Source organism: Contarinia nasturtii, unplaced genomic scaffold (assembly GCF_009176525.2).
Source record: "Contarinia nasturtii isolate CC-2019 unplaced genomic scaffold, AAFC_CNas_1.1 Cnas_scaffold_350, whole genome shotgun sequence".
Lineage (NCBI taxonomy): Eukaryota > Metazoa > Arthropoda > Insecta > Diptera > Cecidomyiidae > Contarinia > Contarinia nasturtii.
The window spans coordinates 2605212-2626662 of NW_022197705.1; the positions used below are offsets into that span (position 1 = coordinate 2605212).

The following is a 21451-nucleotide window of genomic DNA, read 5'->3' on the forward strand; positions in this document are numbered from 1 at the left end:
GTATTTTTTATTTTATGAAAATTTGCAAATGTTGCGTCTAGATTTTGATGTGCAAATACTTGCGGCCAATTTAACTTTAGACGTTACTACTCACCATGAGAGGCGATTGAGGAAAAAAAGCAGAGAATATTCACAGTTTTATTTTTACAAATTAGATTTCATATGGCGCAACCACGCTCTGCTCGCACTTCATTTAAAGCAATGTATTGGGTTTCGAACACGCAGATGTGCTGCCACCTGGTATCTCAAAGTTAAGCTGCTATAACGCACATGCTTCTTGCAAATGAAGAAGAAGAGGAAAGCAATGTCTTTACATTGGGTTGAACTTATAAATGTCAGAGAGCAGCACAACTGCAGTGTTCAAAGTGCGATTGCCCTTCGGGCGCAACTAAAACAAATTAACATTTATTTGAATACGCATTCAACGATGGCAATAACTACGTATTATAAATACTTAACATGCCATTTCTTTTGCATTTAAGCATTCGTAGCGGTTGAATAAATAAACAATTCGAAAGACTTGTTTGGGAATTACCCGAAATTGAAATGGTGCGGCTGTTATTTAGCTTATTTAATTAGGGTTTTACGAAATGGATATCATTTTCAACATACATACATATAGATATTATGTTTGACAAAGTGCTTTGCAATTTCCACTGCTTCGTACAGCTTAAAACAACATTTGACAACCACTTTTCTGCAAAGATTTCATTTTTGAACAAATCGAATATTTTGAATGATAAACAATTTTCAATTTTTGAATGTGAACAACTCACAAAAAAAAATTGTAAATGTACAAAACGACATTTGTATTCTTCAATGAGTTTTGCAAAGCAATACGATGAAATTGAATAGCATAAAATGAAGATAAAACACAAAGTTTTACAGCATAAGCTTATCGACGACCCCGGCTTCGAGAGAGAGAAAAATTCTCCATCAATATACAACCACTATTAAATCACTCAACATTCCGAACCGGTACTTTACCATCATGTTCAATTTTTAATCTTTTTCTGGTGTGTGTCAAACAATTGAATTGTCGAGAGCATGTGTGATGGTGTGCCGTTGGCGCCATATTAATCGGTCGATACTGGTAAATTGAATGTTTTTTTTCTCTTTCAAGCTGGCTACAACTCGAATGTGTCATTTTGATTGCCAGTCTCATTAGTTTTCGATGGCACTAGCATAGAACGTTCTAAGTTGGAGACTTTTATCATGACAATGTAAATAATTCTGTTCAAGCTGCGTTTCGATTTTAGGAGCCACATTGTTTAGGTTGCATGGTAACTACGAATATGCACATTCCATATACGGAATTCCACGTTGGAAGCCACTGGAAAATTCAATTTCCAGCATTAAATAAAGTAATGCATGGAATTCGATGCACAATCACTTATACGAGTGCGGGCTAATGCATGCCAAATTCATTAAATTGGATTTCGTTCAGTGAATGGCCGTTATATGTTTGCAAAGTGTGAGCATTCGATGTACGAAACTGATTAATTGGATTTCCATAAATGGATTGAACTGAGTTGATGTTACAAGAGACGGATATAAAATGTGATGCGTGTATATATACATATATTTGTGTGGTGATGGCCATGGTGAATTGATCAATTATATTTTGCATCTCAGTAAATATTGAGACCATATTCATAAATCCATCCAAAATATAAACGTTATAAAATTTCATGTGAATTAAATAGAAAATTTCCTCGAAAATCACGAAAAGTCGGTTTGTCAATGGAGAAGCAATATGTGCAAACGTAAGTTTTCATGTTTTTATCTTTTAATTGAATCATAAAAATGAAAGCAGACAGAAAATCGTTCGAAAGCAGCCCGTACTAGTGACGGTAACTGAGGAATACAAAAATAGAAGCAATTTAATTTCATTTCAGAAATGATTTGATTTTCACTGGTGCACAAGCACAACACAGAAGCGCTTCCAAGATGAATAAATGTGCCTATAAAAACTGACAGTTATAATTAAGCGGTGCCCTTGAACATCGGCCAAAACAATGCTCCAAAACAAATGGTTGTCCTCGCACTTGATTCTTGTTCTGTTTCTATGTTTGAAAGATAAAATGTTTATGTCTCATCTTCATTGGAGAATTGTTCGTTTTATTTCTCTCTCTCTCTCTCTCTCTCTCTGTTTCTTTGTTTAACTTTTCAGTTTTCCATGCAAAATTCAAAAATACCATTTTCTATTTTACCGACGTGAACGAAAATGCTCTTGGGTATCGAAACTGTGATTTGTGTATGCCTTTGTATTTCATTATTTTGTTATGAGAAGCAAACATTGTATTCTGTTTCCGACTTTTACACAAAATGTGGCTCTCTTTATCTTTTTTGCATGAGCAGCTGGTGTTAAAATCAATGTCATTTTCACGACTACTTTTTTCTCGTTCATGCTCTTGTCAGCACTTGCCTCGATTTATTGCTATGTCGTAAATATTCTTCATGTCTCTCTTTTTTCGTGCACAGACTCTATTCAATCTTTGGCTTGTTTGGCGAATCTCTTTTTTTCCGGGACGTTGAATGTTTTGAATTAAAAAAAAATATCAACGACATTGATACAATATAATGTGAATTGCGTCAAACGTCATCGATGTTCTATAATGTTGTTCTCGGTATATTCATTTCACAGAAATGTCATGCATTAAAAAGGTATCAAATTCGGCTCAATAACGGTATTTATACTCAACAACTTTATCATCGAAGGACATTTGATGCATTCAACCATAAATCCTTTTTGGCGAAAATTACCGAAGTTCGTTTAAAAATGTATATTTGTTTATCAAACAAATAAGCGTTCAAAATATTCATGAAGCCATAAATGATGTTATGATCCATTGAAATTTTCAATTTCCAAATATTAATGTGTATTAGTGTTGTTTCTGAATTCGCGGAAGAGAATTCGTTAGATTTGGTAAGCCGATTATTGTTGCCGAGCTAGTTTGAAAATGGAAAATTTCTTGTGAATTAAAAAAGCCATAAGAAGGTTTATGCGCCATAAGAACGGACATTTATTTGCGAATAAATGGGAATTTTGACTTGAATGCCATTAGGAAATCATTTTACAAAATTTTTTCTTCCATAATCTTTCTTTTCTTAATCTCATCGTCAATCACATAAAATTTAATTCGCTGCGGATTATAAACGCAGTCAATAATTTCGCAAAATGTGATAACAATGGTTTTTTATAAATAAAAAACGAAAATTTGTTCCTGCCAAATCACACAATTCTTGAGGGGAAAGATTTATTAAAAAATAATTTCAAATATTTAAATTACATTTCACGAGACTTATTTATGATCATTTATTGAAGGATTTGTGGCTATTTTTATCGTATCTCTTCAACAAAATAAATTGACACCGTCTTAAATCAAAGTAAATGCAAAAAAAGTTGGTCACTTTGTAATTTGGAGCGTTTGCTTGTCAGTGGAATTAAGATTAAAATAATTCTTGCCGGTTTCTTGGAAACGATTGAATATATTTATCAACCGCAGTGAACGAATCAACCGCATAGAAATTCACAAAAATAGTATCAGGTCGGCACACAGTCTCGATTTCTATCCTCATTATCTCGTCAAAAGTATAATATTCGTCATGCTCATTTTTGCATATTTAAATTGAATTGTCCGACCGTAGAGTAGACCTACTTCTGTGATTCTTGCTCAGATTGCGTGGTTCAAATAAAAATCATCGTCACTCTGTCACACATTATCGCTTCTTTATAGCTTCTTTAATATCATCCGACTTCTTTTCATTTTTCACCAGTTGTTTACACGTTCCTTTTATCTTTTACATACTATTATATTATAAAGAAAGACTATCTGTTTCAGGCGAGTCGATACACCACCGCTTCTACGTAGAAGATAGATGTACCGAAACGTTTGTCCCAGATAAGCAAAAATTCAACAAAACTTATTGAGCCCGGCAGTTATTGTTGACACTATAAAACGATTTTACAGGACGATTTTTGCTTTTCACGATGATTTTTTTCTTCTTCTTTGGAATAAAACGTTGTTTCTTTTTCTTCCAAGAATAAACAAAATGATCAAATCAAAATATTAACAAAACGAATAGCACGAAATGAATATAAATTACTTTTCATTCGCACTTGTTATGGATGTAATCCATTAACTCTGGGATGAAGCTTTTGAATTAAACACATTTGTCTGTTTAACATGATCAAATGTGTGAATTTCTCTAAACATAAAAATACTCAATGTGAAAATGCGAAAAATAATAATAATTCAAACACCGAATGTTTGGCCATCGTTTTACTCCACCCTTTCCAAATGAGACTAAATGATGGAGCGGCGAATGTGAGAATGAGAATTTATAGCATTTTAATTTGAAATATACACAACAGCTGTGGATATGCGTGTGTCTGACAAAATGTGCTCGTCTTTCATCGGCCGAGTGCTGTTTTTAAGAAACTGTTTACGCGTATTCTATTTAAGTGACAGTAAAATTAAAATGATAAGAGGACCCATCTTTAGCTTTAATTTTGCCAATTTCATCATTTTATGTTACTTAATGACTCTCTCAATTCAAGAATATAGTCAATTTTATGACGTTCAAAATGCGGAAACCTATAAGAATGTGAAAAGTCGAGAAAATAGCATGAAACGATGTAACAAACATGGTTTAATAATATATGAACGGAGACAATTGAAAGGTTATTTGCTCAAGTTGTATAATATTAAACCTTTGCCCTCATCATTTGCATGAAAATCTTTTGATATCTGAAAAAAATTCTTGGAATATTGATACCATTTTTTGGTGCCATAATTTTCGTTTGATTATTTTTCTCTTGTGAATGCTAGACAATATATTGTGTTTGGCTGAGTTGATGTCATATTTTTTGTTTCAATCGGTTTGTTTACGCCTAGTTATGTGCATAAAGTGCTCGCATCGAATAAGAGTTTTTATGTGTCTTTATCGACAACACCGAGTGTTACATCGTCGAAAATTGCAGATGCAAATTACAAGAGACACCGTTAGCTGCAAGGTCATGAACCAAATAACATCAAGCACAGCACGTTCTTTAAACAATTTGTTCTTTTTTTCATTCGGGTGCCAACTTCGTAAATTCCACCAGATTTACCAAAAATGTCGAAGAAACAACGAATACAGCCAGACATCATAAATGAATTGATATGATTCTCGAGCTGAACAGACATTGTATTTATCGTTCAATTTACTTTGATAGCAACATTTGTTCATGTTCCAAATTAGCCGAATCAAATGTCAGACATATCCTGTGTTCGTGCTATACGAAAAGTGTGTCATATTTGGTATTTTCGTTAAAAGAAATATCTTCTGAAAATACAAACCGAGACACAGATTCATTATTTTATTTCATCAAGCCATTTATGATTCGATTTGATATTGCGTTGACCATATTTTATAGTGTCGTTTCGTTTATGAAGGATTTTGTTGTCCATCCGGCAAATTCCAATCTACTCTTCTAATGGAGCATTTTTTTTCATATTCTTAGTGAAAATGCTTGCTGCTTCATTCGCCAATTATGCCGTCAATAATATGCGACAAAGCAGCAAAAACATCTGATTGAAATCACAAAAGATTTATTGAGTCGATTCCACTGATTGAAGTTTCATTGAGCGGTCATTTTTATATACATTGTCGCCATCACTCCATCGATGTAGCGCCGGAAAATGGTAGTTTTCCTCTCGTCCGTATTGCTTGCGGCAAAATCAGTGTAGTGGCAACAACATTATATCACATTTATGTGTAGTAAAGCACGATTATTCTAAATATATCCGCTCCTTATAGTTCATGATAGCAGTTCTGAAGTGTATCATTAAAGGACGTTGACAATGTCAAATTGACAGTTATGCTTATGCTTGCGACCACTCTCTTCAATAATAGTGATGAAAATAATCGCTTTTTCTCGCTAGGAAATGTCGAAAGAAATATTTTTCCCGTCGCTGTCGCGTAAGAAGTAAGTTATGTTGTGCTTAAACATGGAAAAACCACACAAATGAACATCGTATTCAGCATGGATGAGTGACAATGTGCAAATCACAAACGACTGTTACAGTGACACTGTAAAAGTTCAACGCCATGGAAAAAAAGCGTTTCGAAAATTTGTCCTTTCATCGCTGTGCCAATACCTACGTGTTATGAATAAAGTTATAAGAATCCCAACCATGATATGAATAGATAAAAATGAATGTTTTTCATTCAGTATGTGAATCACATAACGATGACGATGATAGTGGGTACTTTGTACAATTTGTCTGGCCTGTTCACATGACCATACTAACTCATCTTTTCATTATAATCACTACCCTTTCGAATCACTTTAACGAATGCATTTGTAAAATTATTACAAGCTTGACTTACATAATCAAATGAGTGCCAATTCTTACCCTTTTGAACGCCCCAAAGGCGCTCTTGTGTCACTGATTTTTTTTCGATGTATTTAGTTACAAATTCAGCTTTAAATCTACTATTACAATTTCTTCTTTAATTAGTCAGTTTCAACCTACTGATTCATTTATATCTTTCTTTCATCGTGTATGCTTTACCCCCTGATTAAATATTATTTTTAGAATAACATTTCTTCACCATTTGTTGCCATAATCATTGTTACATTTTCATCAAACACAGAAAAAATTATGATCAAGATATTGAAGAAGAGAAATTGAAGAGAAAAGAGAAAATGGAGAAATGAAATAATCCATTTTTTTGCATCGAAGAAGTAAGCCTGATTGTGATTGAAGCAATAATATCCCAAAAAAAACATGCGAATTTATTCATTGATATTCAAGCACGAAATTGAATGTTTGGAGTGTTAATTGTGATGATTTTGTTGATTTTGCTTAATGCAATCTTATATCATCGCAAATTGAAATGGGTATCAATGTAAGCATTCGAAATACATTCAATTGGCAGTTCATTCAACATAAATAAATGGAAATTGGATGAAACATCTTCATTATTGAGCGATAATTTTGTCTGTGCCATGGCTTTTTATATCTCTGTCGTGTTTTTGCTTGATTATACAACATCTACTTGATAATACCTAATACTTATTTTGGCCGAACACCAAAGATGGTTTATTTTTGCCATCGATAATTGTAAACATTTGTCTCTGACGAAATAAATCCGTTGTTCATTCACTGAACATTGAATATGTTTTGTCTGCAGTGTTCAGACTTTCCACATAAAGACCGTTGTATACAAACTAAAATACACATCATTTACACTTAGTAACATTGATTATAATTACATAATTTATTTGAATGATGAAAAAGTTTTGGCATTTTATTGACTCTTGGGCATTTACCATGAAATTACAAATGATGAACTCAAACAAGTCGAAATATTCACTTTCAACGCATATACATTTCATTTCTTTTGTCGAATCGAACTGTTGTTTACATGCATAATTAGTGAATGAACATAAATTTGGTGTGTAGCGCCAAAAATGTGGTAAGTTTTTGATTGCAAAAAGCAATACGGATGCCCGAATTCTTCGAGCCATATTGAATCAAATTAAACACGAAGAAAAAGTGGCAAGTAGCACGTGCTTTTTATTGGCGCTGTAACATACATCTGCTTAATTTCAACATGTTTATCATTAATACGTCAAACGGCAAGCAATTAGTCAAGTTTTTGCTCATTTCAACCGATTTTCTAATCAGTACACATACACCGACGGAAACCATCAATCTGATTTATACACATTTTTTTGATATATGCGGTTTTCCACTCGAAATACTGACGAGCGAACGATCGGGAGAAAAAGAGATATGTGGTGGAAATTAATGCGATTTACGACAGTGTGTCGAGACGCTCTGAGATAGAGAGATAAAAAGACAAAAATAACAACGACCAAAAAAATGGTTGGTTTTATTCACTGCATTTTAATCGAAACTAATTGAGCCGAACGATGTGCGATTGATGGCTTAGAGCCAGTGCTTGGCGTGGATGATTGGAAAGTCTATAGTTATATTCAATCTTGACATTGAATATTAAACGATGATTACTAGACAGAGAAAAAAAGCGAAAAAAAGTTTCAAGAGTTTCACATTTTGATCCTCTTAAAATGTCTCAATTTCTCTTTACCTTGATATTGGATATGCTCGACTTGGCGCTACAATCTTGCTGCATCCGATAAGTTCATGGAGAAAATGTGATTCTATCTTATTGATAATTTTTTTGATCTTTCCATTGCAATTCACCTCGAATAGCGATACTTGACAGATACAATAATGGAGAAATACAAGAAAACGGTTCTACAATCCGCTGTCAATTACAGTTGAAGTTGAGCTTATTGTTCCACGAAATATTGAAAAATTCCATTTTTTTCCTTATTTGTTCTTAAATAAATTAAATTGTCAATTGCTAAAGAACATGGACAAGCACATTTTTCAACAAAACGAAAAAAAAACGAGTTGATCGATTGAAAATTAAGTAAAGGACAATTTGACGCAGCCAGTCGTGATAAGAACCAAGGAGACTTGTTGGGTTTTTGCATTTTAAAGTTTCAAAATGTAATGTCAAAAGAAAATCTGATTAAATGCGCATTGAAAACCCCAAAGATTAATATAAATGGCTCCACAAGTATCGAACAATCCCAGAGACCAATTAATTTTGTATGAATCTGGTTGTATATGAAGATTGGTTTTTCGCTTAGAAATTTGCATTAACCCATCAATGTTGGTAGATTTTTCTTATTTTTGACTCAAAATCGAAATTTTTTAACAAACATAAAGGACAAAGTTACAAAATCTACAGAAATTTCCGTCTTCTAATAAATGGTAAAAGATCTATTTTTCAACTTTTTGTCTATTAACGCTACTCGAAGAAGGGTTAAATTTTCTTACACAAATTTCTTGACTTTTCTCACGTCTTCAAATGGGTTGAGAAATTGGTAGTGATTTAATTTGCACAGAAAATTTATTCACGCCCATTTGATAACAGATGAATGAGACAAACGCTAAATTTGGCCAATTGACAAAGTTGTTGCTCAGCTTGCTCGTTCAAATGTTGATTATTGCCATGCCAAACACATCGAGAGAGTGAGATTCTTATCATGGAATTTAAAATTAAAATGATAATTTTCCATTTACGTCATTTACTTCGTGGATTGAACGAGTAACGAACGTGTTCCTTTCTCTGAAAGCACATAGCAGTAACGGGCTTATTGCTATGCTGATATCAGCAGATTTGAATATCGAAGTTATTTAAATGACATACACAAACATTTAACGTTTGTTGAAACTACGCAGCAGGATGTATTAACACAAACACACACAAAGCGAGACACAAACCCACGTATCCGGGGTTGTGTTGGCTCAACGAACTTACTTCGAATACAATTTTCGAAACTCTCTCTCGAAATGAACCGAGCTACGTAGACAATTTATGCAACACTTGAACTTTATTTCGTTAGAGTGTGTGAGGTTTTTGTCGGTTATTTGTAACTCCAGGTCTTCTTTAAAAGCTCTATCTACGTAAACGGTCCTACCCTTCTTCTTCTTTTGTTGTGTTGCTCGTGTTTGTAATTTAGTGTAAAACATAAAGAGCTTCTTCAAGCATCACGAAACAAATTATTGCTTTGGGCTTTGTTTTATGATAGTTGAAAGTAAGTTCCAAGTTCATTTCATTTTGTCAGAAATGTGTGCTTCAGTTTAGTGTTTGTATGCGAATGCTGATAATCGTTTAATTTGCACTTAAAATGAATAGAAGCCGAAAATAGGACGATGGAAATTAATTGAAAAACAAAAGGATGAGCGTTAAATTGTTGTGAAGTGACTTAATACTTTTACATGTTTTTTGTATAAGCACAAGCAGATGTTCTTATCCTCAACGCGTGAAGCTCAATGCATCAAATTTATTCAACTTTTTTTTCCGGTCATAATTGCTATCGTTTGTTCGTTGACAACTATGGAATAAAAGAGAATCTTTGGCGCGAACAAAGCAAGCGTTTGACATTAAGTACTGCGTGAAGTGTACAATAAAATCAGACATTTCAACAAAATAGTCCTCACATTATCGACAAATACACGTAAACATGTTTACGATTTGCACGGCTGCGTTGCCGTACAGAGGAAAAAACACAAACGGCATAACAGCCATTCATAAAATAACTGTGCTTGGAGAAAGCCACAAGAGATAATTTATTTGGCATGCATGTTGGCTGACGGGACTTGTTTTTTATTCAGTTTGTTTGATGCCAATTTGTGTTTTTATTTGATTTTCATCGTTTTATTACCCTTTCTGCACAGAATGCCTTGCCACTAACAACCATCTTTACCAGCCAACATTTATCTATTTGGCAATGAATTTTATGGGAATATCGACCTCTTGTTTCAAACCCTTGCTCACTCTTTCTCTCTCTCTCTCTCTCTCTCTCTCATTCTCTCTTTTTTCCACTCACTCGCAGACTAATTTAGTTAGTCGATAAAAAGTGCATTACTTTAACTTTAGAACAGGAAAATCATGTCCTGAAAATGGCTTTTTATTGTTATATGTGTGCTTCATTTATTGCAGCAGTAAACGAATGCTTCAAAGAATTTTAATTTGATTTTCAGAATGGAGAATGTAGAGCGAGCGAGAGAGTGAGATAGAGAAAAGGAGAGAATTTATGGGAGGTACGTTTGAAATCAATTTAATTAAAAGAGAGACCAAATCACATCCAAACCATAAGCAATGGCTTTAAAATGGAATGCATTTCATTAGCCTGATTGAGATTGGTTAATGTGATGCACTTTCATTTTACTTACCTAAAAATGGTATTCGTCTCAAGATGTAGTACATGGAATTCACGATGAACTGATTTTCTTTCGTTGAACTTTAAGGAAATTTACGCGCTTTTCGAAATTGACTCGTTTCATTCACAATTTTCTTGTCTCTTGCGCTTTCCGTTTTCCGTACAATTAAATCAGAATTGTTATGGCATTCGCGATATGTACGAAACTGTGCAATAAACGCAATACAATTTTACACTAATCTATTTTCAATCAATGGCTCCTTCGGTGTTCACCAAAACATGTGCGTGTTTGTGTCTAAACTTGGTCAAAGTTCAATTGGCTCGAGCATAAATTGAGTGATGAGTGATCAATAATTTGTTTCCCAAAAAAAGAAGTCACGTCGTTTAAAATTGTTCAGCTACTCGCCGTTTTTTGTTGTTGGTTGTTGTTTTCGTTTGGTCCCACAATCTTATGTCGTTCGGGTTAAAGCAGATGATTTGTTTGTTTCTTTTCCGATTTTCAAAATTAATTATATGACGTTAAAAATAATCCTATCAGGGATAATATCAACATCTAATTTTGTTTGCGTGTTTTTGTTTTCTTTTGTCTTTCAATGTACACCGTTTTTTTTTACTTTGTATTTCGAACTAACGCACAACAATAACAGTAGACAATGGGCTTTTTGTTCAGATGTGCATTTTGTAAACAATTGAAATTTTTTTTGTTTAGATTGCGTTTGATTGGTTTGTTATTTATTCTAGGTGCGGATTTCCACCTGCGTAAATAAATACCAGTTTGGCCAAAATGTCGAAAATAAATTCGAAATTGCGTTTTCATCAGCTATTCTTTGATTCTGTTTATTTCATAAGCGATGTTGTTGTTGTTGTTTTTTTTTTGCAGGAAAATCAAAGCGAGTCGTTTACATTTTAAAGGCTTTTGTTTGAATGTTCGTCTGAAAAAGATATCCTAGTCTTTTTAATCGTTGAACTTTTTATATTGTAGGTGTTGCACTGTCCACTTCAATCATTTCAAAAGATGAAAAATTTTCCGCGAATGATAGAAAAATGGTTTTTGACAATTTATTTTTAGCAATCAGTCGCAATTTTATCATCTATCACCGTTTATTTTTTAAATTCTGTGAATTTTACGACAAATAAAAACAACTTTATCGAGGAAGCTGTTCTCGATCTTTCAATTCACTTAAATGTCGATTTTATCGAATCTAATTTGAATCTGGTTTTAAAAAAATCTCTTCCAGAAATTTTGTTATCAATTTTATGTAGAGCAATCAGCTGTATGTAGCGTCTGAACTCGGTAAGGATTTGTTTGATACTAATTCCGTGTTGATTCAATGCTTGATCAAGTTGCCGTCGTTAGATTCACATTCACTCTCTAATCACAATCGCTTTTCGATTCGAACTCGTACGCAAGCAGTAAATGAATAGCACTAGCATTTCACACAATAGCTGAACAACAAATGGATCAGACTCACGGCTTTTCCACACTTCTTATATTTATAATATTTTCTCCATGCGCGCACCGGATCCGTAGTGTTTATATGTATTTGCCAGAGTGCCTTTGCCTGTGCATGCGATACATGTCCGAACCGAAGCAAACCGACAAAAGCACACTGAGCTACGATTCGGCTTTCGATTTTCCATCTCGTACGTATTATTTTTTTTCCCCATTAGATATAATATATGTATGTATATTCAGAACGTGTCGAAGAGCGAGTGCGAGAGTTATTTTGTTATCGATGGTTCGGTACACTTATTGCGCCGTGCCGTTTCAAATTGTGAGTTGACTATCGTTTGCTTTTATGATACACTTTCTATAAATATGAAACCCACACACAGTGTTCGAGTCACACGCTCCGACGACAACGATTCAGTATCTTTTTTTTTTTGTCGAGTCAAACCGAGTCAAAGTCGTAGAATCAATCATTTCTCAAAGTTATGCAAAGAAAATGGAAATAAATTCACACCGCGATACGAATGCAAAAAGGATCTATTGTGATTCTTGGATACAGTCAATTGAAAAGCTTCATGTCCAATCGACATTTAAATCAAAAACAATAGTTGAATTGATGTGCAATGTTAACAAAATATGTTACGCATGCAAAAAACCCTTGGTTTCGGTCAAGGCTTGCGATATTCCAGATACAGCACTTTTCGTTATTATTAAACAAAAAGCATTTTCTAGCTACAATTGCATTTCGTCAGTCATTCAGTCTTTTGTTAGAGATATGGAACATTCACCAAACTTAAATGGAACTGCTAACGCAAAAAAAAAAGAACGTCGTGTATGGCATTTATCATTTTTGGCATTTTCAAAAATTCGACTTTATTTGATTTAGTGCTGCTCATTTATTTCAAGTGACACCAAAACCTTAAAAAAAAACTGGTACAATCTCCGGATTAAATTATAAACCATACTCTTGTTAGTTTCGCCAATTTTAGATTTACATGCAAATTTCTTTCCACACTCTGATTTTAATTCATTAACTTGAAATTGAATACGAAATGAGCTTTGTTGGATTTTTATACATTGTAAAGAAAAACTTCAGTGTTTATTCTTAAGCTCGAAAAAGAATGACAAAAGAAAGTATGGATAGAGCGGAAAAAAAGGAAAGAAAACCAATTTTCAAAAAGATGCTCATTCACTGATGAGAGAAAAACGAGACATTGTTTACACAAAAGTGATTGCCTCAACTCGAAAAGTACGACACTGTTTGATTGTCCAAATAAAAACGATAAATGATGTTTCCGTTCCGATTTTTACGGCGTTTGTATGCATTTTTCATGTTTTATTCCCAGTTGTGTTGAAACATTTATTTTCAATCAATGTGTTGTTGTTTCGGTTTTGTTTGGCTTAAAGGTGCATTGACTGCTCCCTTTTTCAATTTTAAGCGCGCTTATGCCGCATGGCAAATGATGATTGAATCTAAATGGATGTCTATTGCAAAATGTAAAAGATGAAAATATTTTATCGATTTACCATCGGCAACAACAACAACGTACTGTATAGTATACGTTATATTTGGCGTGCATGTTGCTAGCATCCCATTGTCTATTTTGAGTTTTACAAACGATGTCGAAATGAAGTGACACAAGAACATTGTATCATGTATAGTGAAGCGGAATCAATGACGTCATTGTTGAACAACTTGTTACAATGACATGCAATACAATCGATATTTGCTACATTTTGTTTGTACTGTGAATTATACTGCCACTTACTTTATGAGACGGGATTCACGTATAACATCTCAATTCCTCTCCCCCCCTCCCCACTTTGTTCCTTTTCACTGTTCCATTCGAATCGTTCACGAACGAATAAATGAGATCTGTGTTACGTATGAGCAACGTGAATATTAGCCATTTCCATTTGTCCTACTTTCAATGATCCATCACTCAGGGAAAACTTTGCATGCCACACATTGAATGCATAACCGCGACCTACCTCGAATCAAATTAACTTCAGCCAAATAAAAGTTTTCTGACGGTCAACATTTCTGCTAGCATTTATGTCCATATGCCACTGACACTTATTTACTGCACGCAAATTCAAGTTGAAAAGAAATGTCGAGATTCCATATTTAGATGTCTGGTACGGCTAAAATAGATGACACTTTAAAACATTCGACAAGAATACCAGACCAAAGCCAATCAATATGTAAATTTTTTATAAAACGTTTTCGGTTGCAATGTGGTATGCGCTAGATTCACTGTGATGGAAATTAAATGGACTGAAGATGAGCGGTAAAAAAGCATTCATTTTCCGTTGATGATTTATGGTCGGTTTCCTCTTTCAGATGCTCATAATGTCAAAACACGCTCAAATGGAAAGATTTTTAGCTTATATGAAAACACAAAAAAAACGATTAATCAAACATAATTTTGCTTTAATTTTCCATCTTCAGTGTTTGAAATGAATTTTGAAAATGTTTTTCTTCGTTCTCAAAAACTTTTTAAAAATATTGAGAAATGAAGCTGTTCAAGAATATTATGTAAGTTTGGTGTTATTTCTGGAAAATTCTTTCCATTTTTTTGGTACTCAGCGAAATTAATTCCAAAACTGAACAGTGTGCTTTTGTAAGATTACACTTTGAACTGTATTACTTAAAATCATTTCGTTTCGTTGAATTTACAAAAAATCTGTTTAAAGTAAGTAATCACCACGCTGTTCAAATGTTTCCTCGGAGTGTTATAGCCATTTTCAGTACGAAAGTAAACAAGTGTTTAAACATCAGTCGCATGTGAAGTTCTAAAAAGTGGGTTCGCTCAATAAAACATAGATTGTATAGGGTGAGTTGAAACCCACATAAAATTGTTACAACTTCCCACGATGATATTAAAAGAAAGGTTGTTTTCTACTTTCTTCAAAATTTTCATCGCCAAAAGTGCTGACTTTGCTTTTTCTTCGTTGTATCTCTGCTATTATTAAAATGTGAATTGGTTTTTCTCACTTTAATGTGTGGCTGTGGATGGATAAAACCATTCGTAGAATTAAATATTTACCCACGATACTCCCATTTTTCTATTATGGTCTCTCATTAAAATGGCCTCCCAATGCAGACCCAAATAAAATTCCACAAAATATATGTGTTGGTTCTAGACGGTTAGTATTTTGTTAGAAATTTTACTTCTATCAAACAGGATTTTGCTGTGTATTTTAGAAATGCTTGGCAAATAATTAAGATTAAATCTGTGTTCAGTTAAAATGATTTCGAAAAAAATCATAATTATGTTTACTAATTTGTTCAATATGATGATGATTTGACTAATGGTTTTCGATGAGTGAGATCCCGAATGATAGATTGTATTATTGTGATAAAAACAAATGTTCACTAATAGAGCTCCACGCATTACACAAGCTTTATTATATGACGATTTAGCTTTAACTTCAACCACAAACAAAACAACAAAATTAAAAACAATGCTCATTTGTTAGATTTAATTTAAATTTGAGACGTCATTTTCAAGCTCAGTTAAATCAATTTAATGATAGAGAATAAACAAACTCACAAACAAAACACGATATGCACGCGCGTAGAACGTCAACTAAAATTCATTCCGTTTTTGTTATTCGGTTAATTTTATTGTTCTATAAAATTTGTCATCTGAGCACGAATTAATTATGGAAAATCACCCATCGAAAGAAACAAAAACGACAATGTAAACAAAACCGACGGGATTTTCCATTAAGATTTTTCTAGGCAAACGTTTGTATATTATTTTAATTCCCAGATTCAAGCAAAGCTCATTCAATCGTCTGTGTCGTCGATCGAACACAAGATTGGCTTAATAACCAGTTGATGCCAGCAATTTTTTTTTCAATATTTATTGATGCTTTGCATCGCTTGCTAAAGCAAAACACGATAAAAGTACAAAAATATATAAAATTCGGTGAATACAGCGAGAAATCATTGCAAATCATCAGATATTGCAACAATTTTGATTCAACGCTGAGATGAAATTCAACGCTATTTGTTGAAAAGTATACATAAGGCTTACATTGCACTCATTCTGCGGTTTGTATATTATATCATACAAATCCTAGAATTTGTTTACAGCCAATTACTATGTAGTCATTTAACTTTATTTGCTACAACTTTAAAGGTGAACGCAACCAATTTCATTGTTTTCTTTCAATGAAGAACCTTTTCCAAAGGTTATATGCCCAGTGAATAAATTCAATACAAAAAACGAACAGATTTCAAACCTGTGTATATATTGACAGCTGAGTTAGGGGAGAGACGCCAGACGTTTTCGAATTATGAAATCATCCAATGTTATTTTCTTTGTGTACATCGACACCATTTTATTGATTCTGTGAAAGTATGTCTATTTTAGGCATACAATTCTGTCGGGAATTCTGCTTAATAAATAATTTATATTCGAACAAAATTTCAAACTATTCATCTGAACATCTGGTCAGTTTTCATAATCGAATCGTTTGAATTAAATATGAATCCCCCAAAGAAAAGTAAAATGCGCATTGAAGTTCTATGAACTCGTAAAGGGAGATCGTGAAGGGATATTTCGTATTTGTGCATTGTAGACTATATTTGAAATAGGTTTCAATACATTTGAAAAATCTTTGTCATGCCATTGCAAACTTTTTCTGTATGAGGCGATTTTCATGAATAAAATGAATTAATTTATCGTTGTATCGACTACATTGAGAATTTACCGAATAACACATAATGTGCTCGGTCTCCACAAAAAAATTTGAAATGCAGAGACGCATACGCTTTATTTACTTTGTCAAAAACGATTGAATTTTGAACTCGACAAATATTTGTGATGGTACCAATGTACACAACTAACATACTCGACATATAAACAAAATGAGCAACCATTGCGCAATTGTTTTGAATAGTTATTTTGTGTATAGTTTGAGAAATGTGTTATTTTTTCTCGCACAAAATATTGATTGATGTATAATGTGGTCAATGATTGAAAGCCAGCCATAAATACAAAAAAAAAATTGACAATGTAACACGGATATAAACGAAAAAAATGATAATTTTTGAGGTATGAGAGAGAGCGAATGAAAAAAAGAAAAATCGACAATATTATGATGACGTCGTCGAGAGACCGAATGTGTTGTGTAGCGTGCGTGCGACACAACACGTTGGCTACTCTATTATATACCCAGCTGTCTCGACGACGAACAATCAAATTTATCGCTCAATTCTTTTCCTCGCTATATTACGTGAACAGATTGAAAAATAAAATGAAAACGTGTGTTATGGCAGAAAATTCATCACTGTCGCTTTGTCTAAATATTTTGATTGTTTTGCTCTACACTTCAAAGAGCGTGAGCGGTCTGAAAACAAAAAAACAACAAACATCGTTTTTCGATTTAGTTTTCTTTTTCAATTTCCTCATCATGGAAAAATTGATCAAAAATCTTCTCGTTGTCACTGTCAATAATCTGCGTGTAATCAACGCTTCGATTAATTTTAATGTCTAGTAACACATACAATTTGATACATAATCGTTGAGTTTTTATCATGATGACGTCAAAACCGGAAAACGGCAAAATGATCGGGCACGTTCTAGATATTAGCAAGCATAAGAACTGATTTCGATAGAATACAATAACAAGTGGATGAATGAAGCATGAATGACTTTGTTTGAGATGAAAAACACTTCACCATAAGGATACATAAAAAACTGTATGAAAACAATATGAATTTCAATGAATTCTATTTTTGGCCAAAAAGAGAGAATATCGATTTCTATCCGGACCGTCGGACCCATTGATAACGCGCTATTGGTTTCTTGCAATGATTTTTATCCATTTGCAGCGAGAAGGTCGTATAAAAATATTCGGTTGTTATTGCGATAAAAATGGATCGAATTGTAAATTTGTAGTCATGGAAATCATGAGAGTGTCGCAAACCAAAATAAAACCTCCAAATAAACAGACCAAATATTTGATATCGAGGACCTGATGAATAAGATGAAAATAAATAATAAAAAAGCGGGTATTCATCTCTCGTTGACTTGATTTTAATTAATTTCGTTAGCATTATTCACTACACACAGCGTGTGATACGACCGAATCGTATTGACGTCAGCAACAATACCAGCAGCACCACCACCAACATCAACAACATTTATAGGCACACTTTCGATTCTTATGAGTCTCCCCACACTAAACCAATCAAATCGAAAAAGAATCACAACGTAATTAAATTATATTATGGTTGGGAAAATTTTCGAGCGAGTTGGATATGCGTGTGTATTCGATGTGATAGGGCATCCGCCGTGATGAAAGATACATTCACACCATAATGCTTATGTATCACACCGTATGCTTTATTATTATTTTCGATGATTTGTGACACATTTACAATGTTCCGTGCCTAAAAGTCAACATTAGAAAACGTAGGTTCATTTTTCCAAGAAATTTGAGAAAAAAAAAAAAACAACTCATAGTTGAAGAATGATGTTGACGAATTTTTTCACAGGAAAAAAATGTAGAACATAAAAATTTATTAGGGATCAAATACACAACATATAGATATTATACTCAAAGATGACGATAGAATTTTATTTTCTCTGGTCTTCGTTGAAAAGTATAATCATCACATATGAATACTTGTAGATTTTGCTAGCCATTCAGTCTCGCAGTAAATAGTACTTTCAATTTGTTTTCTTGTTCAAACGATTTCGAAAATAAACAATATCAGAGAAGAATTTTACGTTTTCCGTGTTAATTGGCAACAGAAACAAGAGAAAAAAAAAGATTTGAAATATTGGCAAGATAAAAATATTAATATCAATTTTCAGCTTTTTTATTTACCTTTCAATAGAAATGCTTTGATGTTGAACGATTTCGTTTGATGGTATTGTGCACGTGTACGAGATATAATTGTTTCCGATCTTTTTTGTAAATGGATTGAATTTTGAATGGGAAAAGGTTTGGCCGCTGCAAAGAAATTTTATTTAATTTTTTTTGCATGATTTCCATAAAATAGAAACATTTTTTTCCATTAAATAGACCTACAGACAGTTTATTCTGATATTTCAGCATTTTCCAAGAATTAAGGACATCCTGTGAAGTCAGATTTTGAATCACTTTTCTTGTTTGAAAGTTATCGTGTTAACAAATTTTTGCGTACAGCGTACAGGGTACGCACATACATTCGGACTTCGAAAAACCGCTAGATTCGTGTTCTTTGGCCCCAAAAACACCCAGAAAACACATTTTTTGATGGGTGTTAATTTTTCGATCGATTCCAATACTTAACCTTATAAATTAATATGAAGGTAACTTGTTTGAAACTCCATGTGAACATGTGAATGTAATTTAACATGCCTGCGGTGAATTCATGGTAAAAATTAACCAAATCAATTCTACGTCAAATTCAATTAATTTCCGAAAATAACATGAATTGTGATGGCCAATTGTGAATGTGAATTGTCAATAGTATTCTTGGAAATTGTGGCCAATACAAATATTAATGGAAAGTAGCGGTTTGGTTATGAACTAGTTTTCTCAATTTGCCCAAAACTAGTAATTGCTATTACTACAACGGTCAAGTACAAACTGGTTTATTAATAATTTTTATGACATTATAACAAAAACCAACATGTAAATGTGCAGTCAATCATCCGATTCCATCAATTTCAATCGAATTTTTGATTTGAACGGTTCAAAATGCAATTTCATTTGGTAAATATACAATTTTTATTTTTACTGAATTTTTATACAAGAGTGGAAAATTACTATTTTTTATTTTCAGTTATTATTATCAGCACTATTGGGATTATCATCTCAAGCCATCATCCCATCATTGTCATCTGGAACTTTTATATTTTCGGATCCATCGAATCAAAATCCATTTGGTTTGGGATTTGCACCATTTTCATCATTCAATCCAAGTTATGGGTTAAATTTGCCAACTTCGCCATTCAGTAATTTTTTGTATTCGTTTGGATGGAAACCCCTTTCTGCTGGCGCCTCATCGACAACAATTGCTCCATCAACCGAGGTTCCTGAGGTAGTTTCAACAATTTCACCGCTAGTGGATTCAGCAGTAACTCCGACACTTCGTATACCGGTAACAACACGTCCACCAGGCGTTCCTCACCATTTTACCGATGACAATTTAATTCGATATGAAATTGAAAATGGAGTCCACAAAATTACTTCAAATCATGAGTCGTATGAATTCAAATTCAGAAATAAGGCCACGGAAAGTACATCAAAACCCGAAGAAGCTTCGAATAAAGTGTCAAAAGAAAGTAAACCAGAAACGGTAACCGAAAAACCATTGGAAACACCCGTAAAAACAACCGAGAACAGTCCAATTCTACCTACTCAAAAAGTATTTGATCAAATTACACCGGCACTCATTCATTATTCCGATGATGAAAAACTTCCAATTCAGTCGGCAGCCATTCCATTTTCATCTTTTACATTTTTAACACTTCCGGAACTTTCAGCCCAACAGTTTATTGATACAGACGCTATAATATCAAGATATCAAGCACTCCCATTTGGCGAAATACACATATTCAACGACGGTGTGTTGAACTCACCAAAATAACTCGGATATGGAGACGGTCGGTGTTATTCAAAAATGAAGATTTTTGATTGAGAAAAATAACTTTGTTTGAGCACGCAAAAAGTGTCAATAAAAAACAAACAGATACATTTAATTTTCAGAATTTATTTTCCATTTTAAAATGTTAATCTTTACAGTAATTATAATTTTATTTAGAAAAAAATCGTGAGTAATTTTTTCCCTTTTCGTATGTTTTTCAATTGAGATTGATTTTATTTTACTTGCATCCATGATTTTGAGGTTTTCATACAAAAATAAATTTATCTACTGTATTGTTTGTTTATAGCGTTGAAATGTTTCTTTTTTCCCCAAAAATAAAATCTGACGGTACGAAATTTTCGTTATTCAATGATAAAATTAATATTTTTTATCGTTCCTGGTATTGGAGGTCGGAAATAAAATCAAATGTTATGTGTCCAAATGCGAATCAATCACTATCGGACAGAGGCTCTGAATGTTTGTCATCTAGTTGTGGGGAATTTTGTTTGATCGTTGTCAATTCAAATGAACTACGCACGTACGTATCTGGGTCAAAGAATTTATCTGCGTCTTCTGGGTTCTGTAAAATAAAGTGGCACATAGAATAGAGAATTTTGCTACTTCATAGAGATTCTTCTTTTTCCCCTTT

The 21451-nt window shown here is 33.3% G+C and overlaps 2 protein-coding genes across 2 annotated transcripts in view; one reads left to right on the forward strand and one right to left on the reverse strand.

The window, feature by feature from the left end:
- LOC116338014 (serine/threonine-protein kinase meng-po) overlaps nucleotides 1–12209 on the reverse strand; it is a 28589-nt gene extending 16380 nt beyond the window's left edge. The window contains exon 1 of the mRNA XM_031763039.1: nucleotides 10770–12209. Within this exon, the coding sequence (XP_031618899.1) occupies nucleotides 10770–10803 (34 nt within the window). The 5' untranslated portion in view covers nucleotides 10804–12209. The remainder of the gene's footprint in view (nucleotides 1–10769) is intronic.
- A 7632-nt stretch (nucleotides 12210–19841) lies between these two features.
- Nucleotides 19842–20917, forward strand: LOC116338171. The gene is made up of 2 exons (XM_031763274.1): nucleotides 19842–19928; nucleotides 19999–20917. The coding sequence occupies exons 1-2, from the start codon at nucleotides 19914–19916 to the stop codon at nucleotides 20803–20805; spliced, it is 822 nt and encodes a 273-aa protein (XP_031619134.1). The 5' UTR covers nucleotides 19842–19913; the 3' UTR covers nucleotides 20806–20917.
- Nucleotides 20918–21451: the final 534 nt, after the last annotated feature.